At 44.1% G+C, this 18,925-nt stretch overlaps 2 protein-coding genes across 5 annotated transcripts; one reads left to right on the forward strand and one right to left on the reverse strand.

Annotated features, from left to right (window-relative positions):
- Positions 1-1,165: 1,165 nt before the first annotated feature.
- Positions 1,166-3,665, reverse strand: fn3krp (fructosamine 3 kinase related protein). Of its 2 annotated transcripts, none has more exons than XM_049744744.1 (6): positions 3,247-3,665; positions 3,009-3,160; positions 2,834-2,925; positions 2,205-2,287; positions 1,970-2,047; positions 1,166-1,797 (listed from the first exon to the last, which is right to left on the reverse strand). In XM_049744744.1, the coding sequence occupies exons 1-6, from the start codon at positions 3,385-3,387 to the stop codon at positions 1,459-1,461; spliced, it is 885 nt and encodes a 294-aa protein (XP_049600701.1). In that variant the 5' UTR covers positions 3,388-3,665; the 3' UTR covers positions 1,166-1,458. The 2 variants fall into 2 exon arrangements, with proteins under 2 accessions (XP_049600701.1, XP_049600700.1); XM_049744743.1 differs by having other exon boundaries at positions 1,970-2,092.
- Positions 3,666-3,740: 75 nt separating this feature from the next.
- On the forward strand, positions 3,741-17,430 carry arl16 (ADP-ribosylation factor-like 16). Of its 3 annotated transcripts, none has more exons than XM_049744749.2 (4): positions 3,741-3,910; positions 9,995-10,111; positions 10,191-10,306; positions 10,725-17,430. In XM_049744749.2, the coding sequence occupies exons 1-4, from the start codon at positions 3,875-3,877 to the stop codon at positions 10,888-10,890; spliced, it is 435 nt and encodes a 144-aa protein (XP_049600706.1). In that variant the 5' UTR covers positions 3,741-3,874; the 3' UTR covers positions 10,891-17,430. The 3 variants fall into 3 exon arrangements, with proteins under 3 accessions (XP_049600706.1, XP_049600707.1, XP_049600708.1); XM_049744750.2 differs by lacking the exon at positions 3,741-3,910 and adding an exon at positions 4,142-5,018; XM_049744751.2 differs by lacking the exon at positions 3,741-3,910 and adding an exon at positions 5,051-5,210.
- The last annotated feature ends 1,495 nt before the right edge of the window (positions 17,431-18,925 follow it).

Raw genomic sequence — 18,925 nt, forward strand, 5'->3', positions numbered from 1 at the left:
CATAACCTAGTTATTTGTTTCATTCCATACTGTTTTCAAAATCACAACATGTTTTAGTTCAGGGACGTGCGGTCAGAGGAGGCAGGGGAGGCGTATCATGAAAAGGGGAAAAACAAATTCAATTGTTTTTATTATAAAGTCATTTTCCTTTTAATTTCAATAATTTTGTATCATTTTGAACCAAAATCGCTGAATTTTTATAGTTATTTTAAAACCGAAGACGTTTGGCTCGGAGGAGCAAACGTACTCCTCTGAGGATTGCGTAATCATACGGCTGCCTATGTTGACAGGCTATGCAGTTAGACTGAACTGCTCTGTCTTTATATCGCTGTTTAAGTATTCAAACACTGTGGCTATATTAATTAAATTCCGTAGTTAAACTGGTGTACATAATATCTTGTGGTTTTTGTCATCTGACTGTAATGTCGTGTTTCTTTAGATCAGGGGTGTCAAACTAATTTTTTTCACGGGCCGCATTGTAGTCAACTTCTTTCGGAGGGCCATTATGACTATCAACCCAAGTCAATGTATGAACACCTCATATTATATACAGTAAAAGCTACAAAACAAACTGACAAATAACTAGTTTCCAAATCAGACGAGTGAAAACTGGTCAAATAAAAAAAAAAAAAGATAATAAAAATGAAGACAATTTGCAATTTTAGTAATGACACACGAATTTGATGCACAATTTGTCTTCGGTGGCCACACAAAATGAATTGGCAGGCCATATCTGGCCCCCGGGCCTAGAGTTTGACACCTGTGCTTTAGATGAATAAAACGGCTTTGAAAAGAGATCTTACAGAGGCTACGAAAAAAGGTTCTCCAGACTTATGGCAGGGGGTGCTACTGATCCCGGGATGCTTCATGCGCCTACCTGTAGAATAAGAGATCTCCAGTTCAAATTTACAGCGAACAACAAAGGCGGAGTCGTCCATTTGTTTAGTTTTACATTCTTTTTGCCCCCCCCCCCCCCCCACACACACACACACACGTTTTTACATTTCATTTTACAATGGAGGATTACATATCCAAACGATTTTCAACTATGGATTTTCAGTCGAAGCAGGAGGTCATCAGTAAAGGAAGACCAACTCCGGAGTTAAAAGGTTTGATTCGGACAACGGGACTTCGGAACGGAGTGGTACGCACCATCGAAAACAAGTTTTTAATTTCATGTGCTTTATTGAGTGTTTTTATGTTTGAAAACTGCTGATATGTGATTTTAATTAAAATAGTTCAAATTAAATAATGAATAAGCCACACTAGAGCAGCGTTCCCCAACCTTTTTTGTGACACGATTAGGTGCCGGACAAATTTTATCGGGGGGGTGACGTCAGTGCCTCCCCAGTCATGAATCTCACTGCACGTCACTGTTTTGGTGTAATACACAGAAACAACTTTTAGAATGGTCTTGGTCAAAGATTCTGCACATGCGCAACACTTGGTTGAGTACAATTACTTGAGCAGGTTCTTCATGACTCTTATTGACGAGCCTCTGTAGCCACCGCCAAAGTGGTTCCAGTGATTCAAATAGTTGAAGAGTTGATAGAGCTGGTTTCTGTGGGCAAAGCCGGGCGCCTTAGGAATTTTCGCATGGTAGGCCGAGAAAAAGGAGCTGTCGAAGCCTCCCAACATGCCGGCGATTCCCAACTCGTATTCAGAATGGCCGTAAAAAGAAGAGGGGTCGAAGATCACCGGGCCCTTGCCGGTTTCTGCCACATTGCCTTTCCACAAGTCGCCATGCAGAAGAGCTGGGAACACCTGCGCGTCTCGGAACAACCCCGGGATCTTCAGCTGTCAAAGATGCACTTGGGGTTATCTCTGCGCGCGCGCGCACACTCGCCGATGTCGCCACACTTCTAGAAACAATCAAGCTTTTACGATAAAATAATAGGGTCCTCCTCTCCAATGCATGCCTTGCTTCAAAGTAGAAAGAAACCCTTCAAAGAAACGCCAACCGGCGTACCTGCAGTGCCGACCAAAGCTCTCGGACCTCTCTGTCCCCGTTTGACTTCTCCAGCATGTTTAGCTGACACTCGAGCCTCTGGCGAGTATAAAAGGTCATCCAGTCATCCTGCCATTCGTTTTCCTGGAAGCGCCCCCCAAAAAAAAAAGCCATGCTAATGCCGCTTAAAACAGCGTGACAGCTTCAATGATGACACATCGCACATCTGCATGGCCACAATGCTGTTTGCTTTTACCTGTGCGATATAGCCACAACACGTAATGGTCGGGAAGCCAAATTTGTCCACGTAAGTATCCTCCCTCTGCCCGGCTCCTTTTCCTATTCACACAAAAGCCATACCTAAATTCATCTTGCACGTCACAAATAGCACCGCTGTCTTCATTGTCATGTTTGTCATCCACACAGAGCCGGTTAATACACAGGTGAATTGCAGCAGTGAAAAAACACCCTGCTACAAATAAACAGGTGCCAAGTGCCAGTAGAATCCATCCAAATTCTCTCAGATAGACACTTGGAACTCATTGCAGTTGTGAAAGTCTTCAGTTTATACACAGGTAATTGTACAAATAAATGCCTCGCTTCTAATATGTTTCTGTATTCTAGTAAATAGAAAGCAGCCAGTTCAGACAAGTATTCAGACAAATAAAGGCCTCCTCGTAAAACGCAATAGATTTGCATTAGGTGCCGCAAACTTCCCTGGCCACGAGTTCAGCAAATAGAAAACTAGAAAATTCTAACAAAAAACACCATGCTTTGAGTTGCAAAAAGGCTTGGCGCAGACAACGTTTTAAACTACAGCACGCAAACATTCTGTCACGCTAAATACAAATTTGTCAATATTTGCAGTTAAAGAACAACACTTACCAACGGTGTGCTGCTCTTTGCTCACTTTCTCCAACTGTCTCTTATTGTGAAGGTGCAGATCAGCCACCTGCTCTCCAAGCTGCCTGGAATATCTGCAAATTGCAAGTCGACACAAAAGTTTCTAAGATCCTTTTTGATGAAATGGGGCCATGCGACCAGAGCGACATTGCCTCACTTGCTTAGGGCACGAATGTCCAAATACTCCATTACAAACATACAGCCTCCAGTTGCCAACTCGATCACCTTTACAGGTTTGGGCACTTGAATTGTGCCCGTTTTGATTATAGCCTCCAAACTGGCCATTTCCCCGTCAAACATTAATTTGGCCTGAATAAAAAAAATGCCATGTTTAAAAATGCACGAGTAGGTTGAAACAAACAAGCAATCAAATAAACAAGAAAGTCAAGAGTTACCTGGCTCTTGTGGTTTGTTTTAACAAACACTTCGCCTGTGTCCGTGTGGTAACTCTGGCCCTGACTGATGCATCCACCTTCGCCGTGGCCGGCTAACTTTAGCGTGGCTGTACCCAACTCTTTCTTTAACTTATCTTCCATTGCTCAGAAAGGATTATATGCAGTCTATCGTATAACCACGATACAACGCGCACTCACCGATAGCCTGCAGCAGTGTTTTAGAATGAACGACGTAAATTGTATGACGTCTCAGCTAACGGATTAAAGTCCGTCGTTGCGTGAATTTATGGGTAATTGACTTATCCAACATATTGACTCATCCAATATATCAGATTACATCAAAATATATAATCACATGTTTTGAATATGTTTAATGGGTTTACGTGTTACATACGCGCTTTAAGAAACTGTCATCTCTTTGCTAAGTGACATTGTACCCAGTTTATTGTTTTGTTTGCTTTTGCTCTCCGTAGTGTTGGCATCACACGGACCAATCGGAAATCGGGCGGAGCTTTCTCGTATCATGGTCGGGTTGGCTGATCACGTGACCGTCACCATGGTTCCCCTTGAAGCTACGTTACTCCATGCTAAGGCCCAAAAAGGGCTCCTGAATATAAAATGAGCTGTTATGAAGTGTGCTTGCTCCTCGGAGCGACGGGCGTCGGTAAAACATTGCTCCTAAAACGACTCCTCAATATCCTTTTACCCATTTCGAATAATTAAACGAGATGCGAGTTTGAATGTTTTGCGCACACCTTAGCAACAGCCCGCTAGTGTTGCATGATTAGCACTGATAGTCGCGAGTGCGACTCGACCTGGAATTATCATTTGCTAATTGACGAACTGAACGTACTTCAACGTTGCTGCAGTTGCTTTCTTAACGTTTTGTCCACAGCTCAGTTTGCGTGGCACTGTTGAAGTGGATAGCCCTCCGCATACTCTGACAACTGTAAATTACAAGGAAAAATCATGTCTACATTCATTACATTACAAACCCTATACAGGACTGTCTCAGGAAATTTGAATATTGTGATAAAGTTATTTATTTTCTGTAATGCAATTAAAAAAACAAAAATGTCATACATTCTGGATTCATTACTAATCAACTGAAATGTTGCAAGCCTTTTACTATTTTAATATTGCTGATTATGGATTACATCTTAAGAAAACTCAGAAATCCTATCTCAAAAAATTTGAATATTTCCTCAGACCAAGTAAAAAAAAAAAAAAAGATTTAGAACAGCAAAACAAAATCAAACATTTGAAAATGTCCATTAGTGCACTCAGTACTTGGTTGGGAATCCTTTTGCACGTATTACTGCATAAATGCGGCGTGGCATGGAGGCAATCAGCCTGTGGCATTGCTGAGGTGTTATGGATACACAGGATGCGGCCCTTAGCTCATTTGCATTGTTGGGTCAACTTCTTCTTCACAATACCCCACAAATTCTCTATGGGGTTCAGGTCAGGGGAATTGGCAGGCCAATCAAGGACAGTACACCATTTACTGGTGGTTTTGGCACTGTGGGCAGGTGCCAGATCATGCTGGAAAATGAAATCATCATCTCCATAGACCTTTTCAGAAGACGGAAGCATGTAGTGCTCTAAAATCTCTTGGTACACAGCTGCATTTACTCTGGACTGGAAACACAGTGGACCAACACCAGCAGCTGACATGGCTCCCCAAACCATTGCTGACTGTGGGAACTTCACACTGGATTTCAAGCAACTTGGATTTTGCTCCTCTCCAGCCTTTCTCCAGAATCCAGAATGTATGACATTTTTGTTTTTTTAATTGCATTACATAAAATAAAGAACTTTATCACAATATTCTAATTTTTTGAGACAGTACTGTATATGTTCGACTTATTCAACAAGAATTGTGTGAAGGCGATGTTCTTCACACATATGCTATTCTACACCAGAGGTCACCAACCTTTCTTAAACCGAGAGCTACTTCCTGGGTACTGATTAATGCAAAGGGCAACCAGTTTGACACACACTTCTGAAATAGCCAATTTGCTCAATTTGGCTTTCACTATGTTATTGTCATTTCCAGTTCACGTGTAAGTGTGATTTTAACAAGAATAGCAAAAATACAGTCAAACCTTGTTTTTTTACCACAATCCGTTCCAGAAGGCGGTTCGAGAAGCGAATCGGTCGATTTCAATTTTCAAATCTGAAATTCGACCAAATTCTCCAAAATTTTGTTTTTCTACTTTTTGTTCTACATTTTTCATCCGATTCAATCCATTCCAACTTTCAATTGTAATTCCAAATTTTCAAATTTGAAATTCGAACAAATTCTCCAAACTTTCGTTTTTCTACTCTAATTTCTACATTATTCAACCGATTCAACCCATTCCAACTTTCAATTGTAATTCGAAATTTTCAAATTTGAAATTCGACCGAATTCTCTAAAATTTCGTTTTTCTACTCTAATATCTACATTTTCTACCGATTCAACCCATTCTAACTTTCAATTGTAATTCCAAATTTTCAAATTTGAAATTCGACCAAATTCTCCAAAATTTCGTTTTTCGACTCTAATTTCTATATTTCTCTACCGATTCAACCCGTTCCAACTTTCAACTGTTCATCTTTTGCCTACCTATTCCACAACTTCCCACTTACCAAGAATTTCAAATTTTCAAATTTGAAATTCAACCAAATTCTCTACAGTTTTGTTTTTCTACTCTAATTTCTACATTTTTCAACCGATTCAACCCGTTCCAACTTTCAACTGTTCATCTGTTGCCTACCTACTCCACAACTTCCCACTTACCAAAAATTCCAACTGTTCATCTTTTGCCTACCTATTCCACAACTTCCCACTTACCAAATATTCCAAATTTGAAATTCAACCAAATTCTCCAAGATTTCGTTTTTCTACTCTAATTTCTACATTTTTATACTGCTTCAACCCATTCCAACTTTCAACTGTTCATTATTTTCCTACCTATTCCGCAACTTCCCACTTACCAAAAATTCCACATTTTCAATTTTGAAATTCACACCCAATTTTCCAAAATTTCCTTTTCCCCTTCTAATTTGTACATTTTTCAACCGATTCAACTCGTTTCAACATCATTCTGCAACATTCCCCATGTATTTATTCAACTTCTTCACCTTCACATGCAATTTCTTCAGGAATTGCAAATTCTAGTTATTTTTCTACTTATTCTGTCCACTTTTTCGTCCCTTAACTACTTCCACATACTTCAACCGATTCACTCCGTTCCACTTTTCACTTATTCCAAATATTCATGACACCATTGCTTACATTTTTTTCATTCAAAAAATTTTCCGTTTTCACAAAATTCACAAATTTCCGGCAAATTTTTCCCCATTCTTAATGGCAGATTCAACATTTCACATTTACGTTGTTCCAGTTTGAAATTCACATAATCCAACACATTCAAATGACATCGGGGACATTCCCAAATTTGCCAAATGAAAAAATTTCACGTTTTCGCGTTTAAAATTTGCGCAAAATTTCACAAAATTTCATTTTTCACTTCTAATTTCACTTCTAATTCAACTCGTTCCAACTTTCAACTGTTCATCTTTTGGCGACCTATTCCACACTTTCCCACTTACCAAAAATTCCACATCTTCACGTTTAAAATTTGCGCAAATTTTCACAAATTTTTCAACCGATTCAACCCATTCCAAAGCATTCACATCGTTCCAGTTTGAAATTCACATCATTCAGCACATTCAAATCACATTGGGGACATTCCCAAAATTGCCACATTCAAAAATTTCACGTTTTCACGTTTAAAATTTTCACAAAATTTCATTTTTCACTTCTAATTTCTACATTTTTCAACCGATTCAACTCGTTTCAACTTTCAACTCTTCATCTTTTGCCTACCTATTCCACACCTTCCCATTTACCAAAAAACTTACCAAATTTCACACAAAATTTTCCCAAAATTTTGTTTTTCCTTCTAATTTCTACATTTTTCAACCAATTCAACCCATTCCAACTTCATTCACTTTGTTCACCTTATGCTTACCATATTCACCCCCTTCACCCCCACTTCCACGATGCTCACACAATTCAACCCTTGACCCCCAATTCCAGTGTGGTGGTCATCTTGGATTGACCCTGAAGTGCCCCCAATGAACCCAGAATGAACCGGAAGTGCCCCAAATCAAACCGGAAGTGACCCAAAATAAACCAGAAGTGACCTCAGGTAAACGGAAGTGGCCCAAATCAAACCGGAAGTGACCCAAATAAACCGGAAGTGACCCAAAATAAACCGGAAGTGACCTCAGCTAAACCGGAAGTGCCCTAAACAAACCGGACGTGACCTTATTTCAACAAGAAGTGCACTAAATGAAACCAGAAGTGACCTAAATAAAACATTTGCTCTAACTTTTCCAATTTTTGTCCGATTCAACCCATTTCAACTTTTGCACTCCAAAGTGAACCTCTTGAACTTGTAGTTTACGTTTTGTTCCAAATTTCAAAACATTTTGGCGACATTTTAAATTTTTTTAAAATTGCCATTCATAGTCTTTGCCTTCACATGCAATTTCTCCAGAAATTGCATTTTCTAGTTATTCTTCTATTTTATTCTCCTACTTATTTGTCCTTCTTCTTCCACATAACTCAACCAATTCGCTCCATTCCATTTTTGACATATTCCAAATATTCACGAGATGAGCGCTTCCATTTTTCTCGTTCCGAAAATTTTCCGTTTTCGCAAAATTCGCAAATTTACATTAATTCTTAATGACACATTCAACATTTCACATTTCCGTCGTTCCAATTTGAAATTCACATCATTCAGCACATTTGAATTACATTCGGAAAGATTCTTGACATTCTCAAAATTACCAAATTCAAAAATTTCACGTTTTCACGTTTAAAGTTTCCACAAAATTTCAAAAAATTTTGTTTTTCACCTCTAATTCCTACATTTTTTAACCCATTCAAACTTTCAAATGTTCATCTTTTGCCTACCTATTCCACAACTTCCCAAATTTTCAAATTTCATTTTCTACTCTAATTTCTACATTTTTCGACCGATTCAACCCACTCCAACTTTCAACTGTTCATCTTTTGCCTACCACAACTTCTCACTTACCAAAAATTCCTAATTTTCAAATTTGAAATTCAACCAAATTCTCCAAAATTTCGTTTTTCTACTCTAATTTCCACATTTTTCAACCGATTCAACCCATTCAAACTTTCAACTGTTCATCTTTTTTCTACCTATTCCACCACATCCCATTTACAAAAAAATTCAAAATTTTAAATTTTAAATTCAACCAAATTCTCCAAAATTTCGTTTTTCTACTCTAATTTTTCAACTGATTCAACCCATTCCAACTTTCAACTGTTCATCTTTTGCCTACTTATTCCACAATAAGTTTTATTTACCAAAAATTCAAAATTTTGAAATTCACCCAAATTCTCCAAAATTTCGTTTTTCTACTCTAATTTCTACATTTTTCAACCGATTCAACCCATTCCAACTTTCACCTGTTCATCTTTTGCCTATCTATTCAACAACTTCCCACTAACCAAAAATTCCAAATTTTCAAATTTGAAATTCAACCAAATTCTCCAAAATTTTGTTTTTCTACTCTAATTTCTACATTTTTCAACTGATTTAACCCATTCCAATTTTCAACTGTTCATCTCTTGCCTACCTAATCCACATCTTCCCACTTACAAAAAAAATCCAAACTTTCAAATTTGAAATTCAACATAATTCTCCAAAATTTCGTTTTTTACTTTAATTTCCACATTTTTCAACCGATTCAACCCATTCCGACTTAATTCACTTTAATGCTTACCATATTCACCCCCTTCAGCCCCACTTCCACTATGCTTACACAATTCAACCTTTCACCCCCACTTCAACAGTTTGGCAGCCATCTTGGATTGACCCAGAAGTGCCCCAAAATGAACACAAAGTGAACCGGAAGTGCCCCAAAACAAACAGGAAGGGCCACAAAATGAACAGGAAGTGACCCAATATGACCAGGAAGTGAACCGGAAGTGCTCCAATTTTAACAGGAAGTGAACCGGAAGTGCTCCAATTTTAACAGGAAGTGAACCGGAAGTGCTCCAATTTTAACAGGAAGTGAACCAGAAGTGTCCCACATCAAACCGGAAATGCCCCAAATCAAACCGGGAGTGACCCAAATCAAACCGGAAGTGACCCAAATAAACCGGAAGTGACCCCAGCTAAACCGGAAGTGCACCAAATTAAACCGGAAGTGCCCCAAATAAACCAAAAGTGACCTTATTTCAACAAAAAGTGCCCTAAATGAAACCACAAGTTACTTAAATATGACATTTGCTGTAACTTTTACAATTTTTGTCCGATTCAACCCGTTTCAACTTTTGAACTCTAAAATGAACCTCTTGAACCTGTAGTTTTGGTTTTGTTCCAAATTTTATAACTTTTTGGCGCAATATTTTTTTTTTAAATTCCCATTCATAGTCTTTTCCTTCACATGCAATTTCTCCAGAAATTGTATTTTCTAGTTTTATAAGCATTTTATTTTTTCTTATATACGGAAGAATTGTATTCTCTTCTACGCGCTATATTTTTTCACGGTTGTTCACATTTTCGTTTTTAAAATGTTTATTAAAAAAGGACTTGCACTTTTTGGTGCTAAATTAGACCTGCATGGATCATAATTAGATTTAACTAAAAAAAATGAATCAGAAAAAAAATGTTCAAAAATAATCTGCATATTTGGCTATGTGATGCCTCCTCAGGTGGGAACCAACCTGACGGACGTGATGCTGAGGCGAAAGAAGCTGACGGTGAGGGAGTTGGGAGGCTGCATGGGCCCAATCTGGTCCAGTTACTTCAACGATTGTTCGTCGGTCATAGTCAGTGCCGCCTCCCCTTACTGAAGCAAAAAAGCCGCTCCAGAACACAAGTCTATTTAATGCTTTGTTGTGTGTGTAGTTTGTGGTGGACTCATCCAATGTGGCTCAAGTGTCGGCATCGTGCATCCAGCTGCTGTCGGTGCTTTCTGCCGAGCCTCTGCAAAACGCTTCTGTGCTTATCATCTTTAACAAGCGGTAAAAAGGCACACGTGTTATACTGAACACACATAATAAGAACCACTTCTCAAGGGCCCCAAAGATGCTTAACAATAATAACTCAGGGAGGAACTCGGGGAGGCATATCATATTACTGGATGGATGCTTCAGGGAACAGATGGTGCTGGGGACTTTATTTTCTTCCTTATCTTTGACAAATCATGTACCTGACGACAAAGGGAGCGGGGAGCTCCATCCATCAATGAATTTGAACCAGAGCATATATGTCGTCAATCATCACTGCAAGGCGCTCTTGTTGACAGGTCCGTGTGGTTCCACGTGGCCATTAAGTTAGCCAAACAGAAGGATTAAAAAGATACAGGGAAGCAGCATGCCGGCTTGAAGTCAGGAGAACTAACCTGGCCGCTCCGTTCTTCTCTTGCTGCTTCCCTTCCAGGGACATGCCTTGTACCATAAGCCTGCCGGAGATCCGCTCCCTGTTCCGATTAGATGACGTGGCGGCCTGCGCTCCTCAGCCCATCGTCACGCTGGAAGTCAGCGCCCGCTCCGGGATGGGACTCCAGGAGGTGTTGGCCTGGATGGAATCCATCACCGTTAAGTGAGAGCCGGCAGGAAAAAGGACTCTACGGTTTATTTTATTTGGTCAATCAGGAGACCTTTTTGGGTGAACACAGGCATGAACATGGTGATGCGCTACAAATATTTAACGGAAGGCAGCCAGCCAGCCAGCCACAGATGGTGACAGGCAGAGCATGCTCTTGCACTGGATGGAAGAAGGCAAAAATTGTGCATCCATACTTTTTGACATTTTCCACCCTTTCTTTTTTCTAATGGGGCCTTGTAAAGCCACTGCTTTGTATTCACATACAAAAAGGTGTATGCTTCAGGATGATCCTGTAGAGCAGTGGTCACCAACCCCCGGGCCGCGGACTGGTACCGGTCCGTGGATCATTTGGTACCGGGTCGCACAAGAAAGTATAAATAACTTGCATTATTTCCGTTTTATTTACTTGAGTCTGAATGATCTTTTATTTAGAAAAATTGACCGGTTTCTCTCCCACATCTCATGACATGAACAAAACATAACATTACTCCTGTTATGTTGTTGGCGCGATGTTATGAGGACGCTGCGAGTAAAGTTGCATAGGTGTTTGCATACAGAATTCCACCATGGAACTCAGGGTTGAAGGGTGTGGGGATCGTGGTGTGTTCTTTCTATCCCTCGTTTTACGAGTATATTTTTTTGTGACAAACCTGCGTCTCCATTCCTTTGGCACCACAATACCATTGTTTTTATGTCGGTCTTATCATTTTATTTTTATGTATTTATCCGCCACACCTTTTTTTCCCCCGCCACACCTTAAAAGTTGGTGGAGGCACCACATCCACTCGGTGCTCAGATCGGCTCCCTGACACTTTTGAAGACGTCACGCTATACGATTGGCTGAGAAAATAGTACAGTGATGTTTAAGATTGTGGTTGGTCTGTTTTGCGGAAATCGGATTGTTGTTCAACTACGGGCGATTTTTGCAAAGAAAACTTCTAAAAACAATGTGCAGTCTGTGATTATTTTATTTTATTTGTTCTTTTTAGAATTGTTTTAGAAGTTTTCTTCTCAAAAATCGTGAAGTCATCAAATACTGGTCGGTGAAAATATTGTATGACAAAAATCCACTCCGTGGCACTAGAAAGGTGCCTTAATTTTATTTCACCTTTTTATTTCGCATGCACATGCAGCGACCTCTCTCTGTCCCAACTGAACGGTGTTTTGTTCATTTAAGAAGTGTTTGTCCGACAGTTTTACGTGTTCGTCTCGTCTTACTACGTCGTGCTACAAGTACAGCAGGCAGTTTCTACTAAACATCGGCAAAAGCGAGTTTTGCAGCATTCTGAACTTTGAAACAGAGACATTAAAGGAACTCAAAGGGTGGAAAATCACGAGGAGGAGGAGGAATCTTTGTCTACATCCGCGATGAATGGTGCCGGGACACTGTAGCTGTATGCAAACACTGCTTGCCACTGGCGGAGTTTGTGATCATAAAGTGCCGTCCTTTTTACCTGCCAAGGGAAATTACTGTGATTCTGCTAGTCGTGGTATACATCCCGCCTTCCAACATTGAAAGCGACAGGATCACGGCTCTTAGTGAACTGTACCAGGCTGTCAGTGAACAACAGACGGCGGCTCCCTGACGGTTTCACCACTGGGGATTTTAATCATGCAGACCTAAAGTCTGTTTTTCCAAAGCTACACTAGCATGTTGATTTTCCAACACGTGGTGACAGCTTCCTGGACCTGGTCTACACTACACATAAAGGAGCTTTCAAAGCCACCCCCCCTCCCCCACATTGGGCTTTCTGACCATATCACTGTTATGCTAATGCCCGCATACAGACAAAGAGTGAAAGCATCCAGGCCGCTTCGCAAGCGGGTAAGAGTGTGGCCTGAGAGAGCCTCTGATGCTCTTCGAGACTGCTTTGAGACAACAAATTGGGAAATGTTTAAGCAGGCAGCCACTTATAACAATCAGACAGACATAGAGGACATACAGACTCTTTAACCTCTTACATCACAAAGTGCATCATCACTTGGGCTAACTGGAAGCCATGGCTGACAGGGACTGTCCTCAGGCTGCTGAGGGCCAGAGACAAAGCCTACAGAGCTGGGGATGAAGCTGGCATGAGAACAGCGAGGGCCAACCTGTCCCGTAGCATCAAGGAAGCGAAAAAGGCATTCAGGTGAATGCCTTCTTGCACCTGGCTTGCAGGTGCAAGATTACCGCCCACTTCAAAGACAGCAGGAACGCACGAAGCCTATGGCAAGACATTCAGACCATCACGGACTACAAGCCCGCGTCGCAGAGCTGTGAGGGCAACATCCCTCTGCTCAACGATCTGAACCGCTTCTTTGTTCGCATTGACGCTCAGAACAGCACTTGCCCGCTGAAGACCCCTCCCCCTCCACACGAGCAGCCCCTGTGCCTCTCTGCCGATAGTGTGAGGAGGACACTTGTTGCTATCCACGTCCGTAAGGCGGCAGGCCCAGACAACATCCCAGGTCGAGCGCTGAAGGACTGCGCTGAGGAGCTTAAGGGTGTCTTCACAGACATCTTTAACATTTCCCTGCAGCAAGCCATCGTCCCATCATGTTCCAAGGCTGCCACCATCATACCTGTGCCGAAGAAAACTGCTCCATCCTGCTTCAATAACTACCGCCCCGTGGCACTGACACCCATCATCATGAAGTGCTTTGAGCGGCTTGTCATGACACACATCAGATCCATTCTCCCCCCCACTCTTGACCCCTTCCAGTTTGCATACCGAGCCAAACGGTCCTCTGAGGATGCAATCTCCTCTGCCCTCCACTCAGCTCTCACCCATCTGGAAAAAAGAGACTCCATCCATCCATCCATCCATCCATCCATCCATCCATCCATCCATCCATCCATCCATCCATCCATCCATCCATCCATCCATCTTCTTCCGCTTATCCGGGGTCGGGTCGCGGGGGCAGCAGCTTTAGGAGGGACTCCCAGACTTCCCTCTCCCCAGCCACTTCATCCAGCTCATCCCGGGGGATCCCAAGGCGTTCCCAGGCCAGCTGAGAGACATAGTCTCTCCAGCGCATCCTGGGTCGTCCCCGGGGTCTCCTACCGGTGGGACATGCCCGGAACAACTCCCCAGGGAGGCGTCCAGGAGGCATCCTGATAAGATGCCCGAGCCACCTTATCTGGCTCCTCTCAACGTGGAGGAGTAGCGACTCTACTCCGAGTCTCTCCCGGATGACCGAGCTTCTCACCCTATCTCTAAGGGAGAGCCCGGACATCCTACGGAGAAAACTCATTTCGGCCGCTTGTATCCGGGATCTCGTTCTTTCGGTCACGACCCATAGCTCGTGACCATAGGTGAGGATAGGAGCGTAAATCGACCAATAAATTGAGAGCTTTGCCTTTTGGCTCAGCTCTCTCTTCACCACATCGGACCGGTACAGGGTCCGCATTACTGCCGACGCCGCACCGATCCGCCTGTCGATCTCGCGCTCCATCCTCCCCTCACTCGTGAACAAGACTCCAAGATACTTGAACTCCTCTACTTGGGGCAGGATCTCATCCCCGATCCGGAGAGGGCATTCCACCCTTTTCCGATCGAGGACCATGGACTCGGATTTGGAGGTGCTGACCCTCATCCCGACCGCTTCACACTAGGCTGCGAACCGTTCCAGAGAGAGCTGAAGATCACGGCCTGAAGAAGCCAACAGCACCACGTCATCTGCAAAAAGCAGAGACGCGATGCTGAGGTCCCCAAACCGGACCCCCTCAACGCCTTGGCTGCGCCTAGAAATTCTGTCCATAAAAATTATGAACAGAATCGGTGACAAAGGGCAGCCTTGGCGGAGTCCAACCCTCACTGGGAACGAATCCGACTTACTGCCGGAAATGCGGACCAGACTCTGGCATCGGTGATACAGGGACCGAACCGCCCTTATCACTTGGCTCGGCACCCCGTACTCCCGAAGCACCCTCCACAGAACCTCCCGAGGGACACGGTCGAACGCCTTCTCCAAATCCACAAAACACATGTGGACTAGTTGGGCGAACTCCCATGCACCCTCGAGGATCCTGCCGAGGGTGTAGAGCTGGTCCATTGTTCCACGGCCAGGACGAAAGCCACACTGCTCCTCCTGAATCCGAGGTTCGACCTCCCGACGGACCCTCCTCTCCAGCACCCCTGAATAGACCTTACCAGGGAGGCTGAGGAGTGTGATTCCCCTGTAATTGGAACACACCCTCCGGTCCCACTTCTTAAAGAGGGGAACCATCACCCCAGTCTGCCAATCCAGAGGCACTGTCCCCGATGTCCACGCAACGTTATAGAGGCGTGTCAGCCATGACAGCCCCACAACATCCAGAGCCTTTAAGAACTCGGGGCAGATCTCATCCACCCCCGGGGCCCTGCCACCGAGGAGTTTTTTAACTACCTCAGTGACTTCGACCCCAGAGATTGGAGAATCCGCCTCAGAGTCTCCAGGCCCTGCTTCCTCAATGGAAGGTGGAATTGAGGAGGTCTTCAAAGTATTCTCCCCACCGACTCACAACGTCCCGAGTCGAGGTCAGCAGCACGCCATCCCCAATGTAAACAGTGTTGACGTTGCACTGCTTCCCCCTCCTGAGTTGCCGGATGGTGGACCAGAATTTCCTCGAAGCCGTTACGAAAGTCATTCCCCATGGCCTCACCAAACTCCTCCCACGCCAGGGTTTTTGCCTCAGCAACCGCCGAAGCCGCGTTCCGCTTGGCCATCCGGTACCTGTCAGCTGCCTCCGGAGTCCCGCAGGCCAAAACGGCCCGATAGAACTCCTTCTTCAGCTTGACGGCATCCCTTAGCGCCGGTGTCCACCAGCGGGTTCGGGGATTGCCGCCACGACAGGCACCAACGACCATACGGCCACAGCTCCGGTCGGCCGCCTCAACAATGGAGGCGCGGAACATGGTCCACTCAGACTCAATGTCCGCCGCCTCCCCCGGGACGTGGGAAAAGCTCTGCCGGAGGTGGGAGTTGAAGCTCTTCCTGACAGGAGATTCTGCCGGACGTTCCCAGCAGACCCTCACAGAGCGTTTGGGTCTGCCAGGTCAGACCGGCATCTTCCCCCACCATCGGAGCCAACCCACCACCAGGTGGTGATCAGTTGACAGCTCCGCCCCTCTCTTCACCCGAGTGTCCAAAACATGCGGCCGCAAATCCGATGACACGACTACAAAGTCGATCATCGAACTGCGGCCTAGAGTGTCCTGGTGCCAAGTGCACACATGGACACCCTTATGCTTGAACATGGTGTTCATTATTGAAAATCCGTGTCGAGCACAGAAGTCCAACAATAGAACACCGCTCGGGTTCAGATCGGGGGGGGGCGTTCCTCCCAATCACGCCCTTCCAGGTCTCACTGTCATTGCCCACGTGAGCATTGAAGTCACCCAGTAGAACGATGGAGTCCCCAGAAGGAGCGCTCTCCAGCACTTCCTCCAGGGACCCCAAGAAGGGTGGGTACTCTGAGCTGCCGTTTTGTGCATAGACACAAACAACAGTCAGGACCCGTCCCCCCACCCGAAGGCGGAGGGAGGCTACCCTCTCGTTCACCGGGGTGAACCCCAATGTGCAGGCGCCCAGCCGGGGCGCAATAAGTATACCCACACCTGCTCGACGCCTCTCACCGTGGGCAACTCCAGAGTGGAAGAGAGTCCAGCCCCTCTCGAGAGGGCTTGTACCGGAGCCCAAACTGTGCGTGGAGGCTAATCCGACTATATCTAGTTGGAATTTTTCTGCCTCGCACACCAGCTCGGGCTCCTTTCCAGCCAGAGAGGTGACATTCCATATCCCAAGAGCCAGCTTCTGCAGCCGGGGATCAGACCGCCAAGGTCCCTGCCTTTGGCTGCCGCCCAGCTCACATTGCACCCGACCCCTTCGGCCCCTCCCACAGGTGGTGAGCCCATGGGAAGGGGGACCCACGTTTCCTTTTCGGGTTATGCCATGGGCGAAGTCCCGGCCACCAGACGCTCGCCTTCGAGCCCCGCCTCCAGGCCTGGCTCCAGAGGGAGGCCCCGGTGACCCGCGTCCGGGCGAGGGAAAACTAAGTCCATTTATATCACTCATCATAAGGGGCTTCTGTGAGCCGTGCTTTGTCTGGCCCCTCACCTAGGACTCGTTTGCCATGGGTGACCCTACCAGGGGCATGAAGCCCCCGACAACAGGGCTCCTAGGATCATAGGGGCACACAAACCCCTCCACCACGATAAGGTGACGACTCACGGAGGGGAAAAAAGAGACTCGTATGTGAGATTGCTGTTTGTGGACTTCAGTTCTGCATTCAACACCATTGTACCACAGCCACTCATCTGCAAACTTGATGAACTGGGACTCAGTACCTACCTCTGCAACTGGACTTCCTCTGTCAGAGACCTCAAGTAGTACGTGTTGGTGACAATATCTCAAGCAGCATCACGCTGAGCCCTCCACTCAGCCCTCACTGTTAGGTTCAGATTCAGCAAAAGGATCAGCAGACAAAACCAGTGAGACAGAATGTTGATCTTTTCTCGCGAGGAGTGCATCCAGACTTACAGCAATCCAAAATACACTAAAGGTCTTGTTTACACTCCTCTCTTTTTATTCAGGAATGCCCTACCTACAATGTGAGACTAGCCCCTGATAGGTGGGGGGGGAAGCGTGGGCTTTGTCTCATGAGAGAAGAAACGAGATTCTATGTGAAACTAGAAGTCGCAGACAGGATCCCATGAGAAACGAAAAGTGTGCAAGGATAAAATGTTATGGGAAACAAAGTAGTCATGTGAAAAGAGTGCATAGACAAAATGACATGTGCAGACATCAACAACTTTCTTGGATTGTAGAAGGTCAGGAAGCTCCAGACAGCATCGTTTGACTTGTTGTGGACTGGGTGATGTCTGCAAGAAGAAACAGCAAGCATTCTGCGCAATAACTTTATTAATATGTACTCATTAGGGAACGCATGATAACATATATATACAATTTATCTAACACTCACCCATCTGGAAAAAAAGAGACTCGTATGTGAGATTGCTGTTTGTGGACTTCAGTTCTGCATTCAACACCATTGTACCACAGCGACTCATCTGCAAACTCGACAAACTGGGACTCAGTACCTACCTCTGCAACTGGCTACTGGACTTCCTCTGTCAGAGGCCTCAAGTAGTATGTGTTGGCGACAATATCTCAAGCAGCATCACGCTGAGCACGGGGGCCCCCCCAAGGCTGCGTGCTCAGTCCGCTGCTCTTCACCCTGCTGACGCATGACTGCACTGCAACCTACAGCAACAACCGCATAGTGAAATTTGCTGACGACATGACTCTGGTGGGTCTCATCACCAATGGTGACGAGTCTCAATACTCAGCTGGAACACAGCTGGTAGGATTATTATTGGTATAAACTATATTATTATTATTATATATATTATATATTATTATTAGTTTCAATGTATGTGCCTTCTTGTTTTTACTTTTTGTATTGTTTACTTGAATGTTTTGTTTGTCCGTGGACCAATATAATATATATATACATACATACATACATATATATATGTATATATATATATATATATATATATATATATATATATATATATATATATATATATATATATATATATATATATATATATATATATATATATATGTAATAATATGTAATATGTCTTGTCACCGTGGGATAGTAGGAAACACAATTTCGATCTCTGTGTGTGTTAAAGGGAAATGTGCTTTTGGGAGTTTGCAAACATATTTTTTAAGGTTGTGTTAAACTTATAATCATATTAATATCTAGTATTGGAGTGCTCGTGTGGATTGGTGGGGGGCGAAGAATGTGCAGGCAAACTGCATGAACTTGTTTTCTTGGAAGTGTTGTGTATAGGCCCAGACAGGGAGTACCGGACGAGAACACCTCAAGGTCGTTAAGGAATGAGAACAACAGCACGTCTATGTGGCTCGGGCTTCGCGGGAAATTCCAACCACCTGACCTCCGCGATAGCACCGACACGGGGAGGAGATGGCCATCGACCAATCATCTCACAATATTTTGCATGCTTTAATATTCATATTGTGTTTCTATAAAACTG

Source organism: Syngnathus scovelli, chromosome 16, assembly GCF_024217435.2.
Source record: "Syngnathus scovelli strain Florida chromosome 16, RoL_Ssco_1.2, whole genome shotgun sequence".
Taxonomy (NCBI): Eukaryota; Metazoa; Chordata; class Actinopteri; order Syngnathiformes; family Syngnathidae; genus Syngnathus; species Syngnathus scovelli.

Bases quoted from the DNA above. Each gene is read 5' to 3' on its own strand.
- fn3krp (XM_049744743.1), bottom strand. From the start codon at position 3,387: ATGGAAGATAAGTTAAAGAAAGAGTTGGGTACAGCCACGCTAAAGTTA. The intron at 2,926-3,008 runs GTGAGGCAATGT...TGCAATTTGCAG, and splicing joins GACATTCGTGCCCTAAGCAA to ATATTCCAGGCAGCTTGGAG. The intron at 2,093-2,204 runs GTAAAAGCAAAC...GGGCGCTTCCAG, and splicing joins GTTGTGGCTATATCGCACAG to GAAAACGAATGGCAGGATGA.
- arl16 (XM_049744749.2), top strand. From the start codon at position 3,875: ATGAAGTGTGCTTGCTCCTCGGAGCGACGGGCGTCG. The intron at 10,112-10,190 runs GTCAGTGCCGCC...TTGTGTGTGTAG, and splicing joins ACGATTGTTCGTCGGTCATA to TTTGTGGTGGACTCATCCAA. The intron at 10,307-10,724 runs GTAAAAAGGCAC...CTTCCCTTCCAG, and splicing joins CTTATCATCTTTAACAAGCG to GGACATGCCTTGTACCATAA.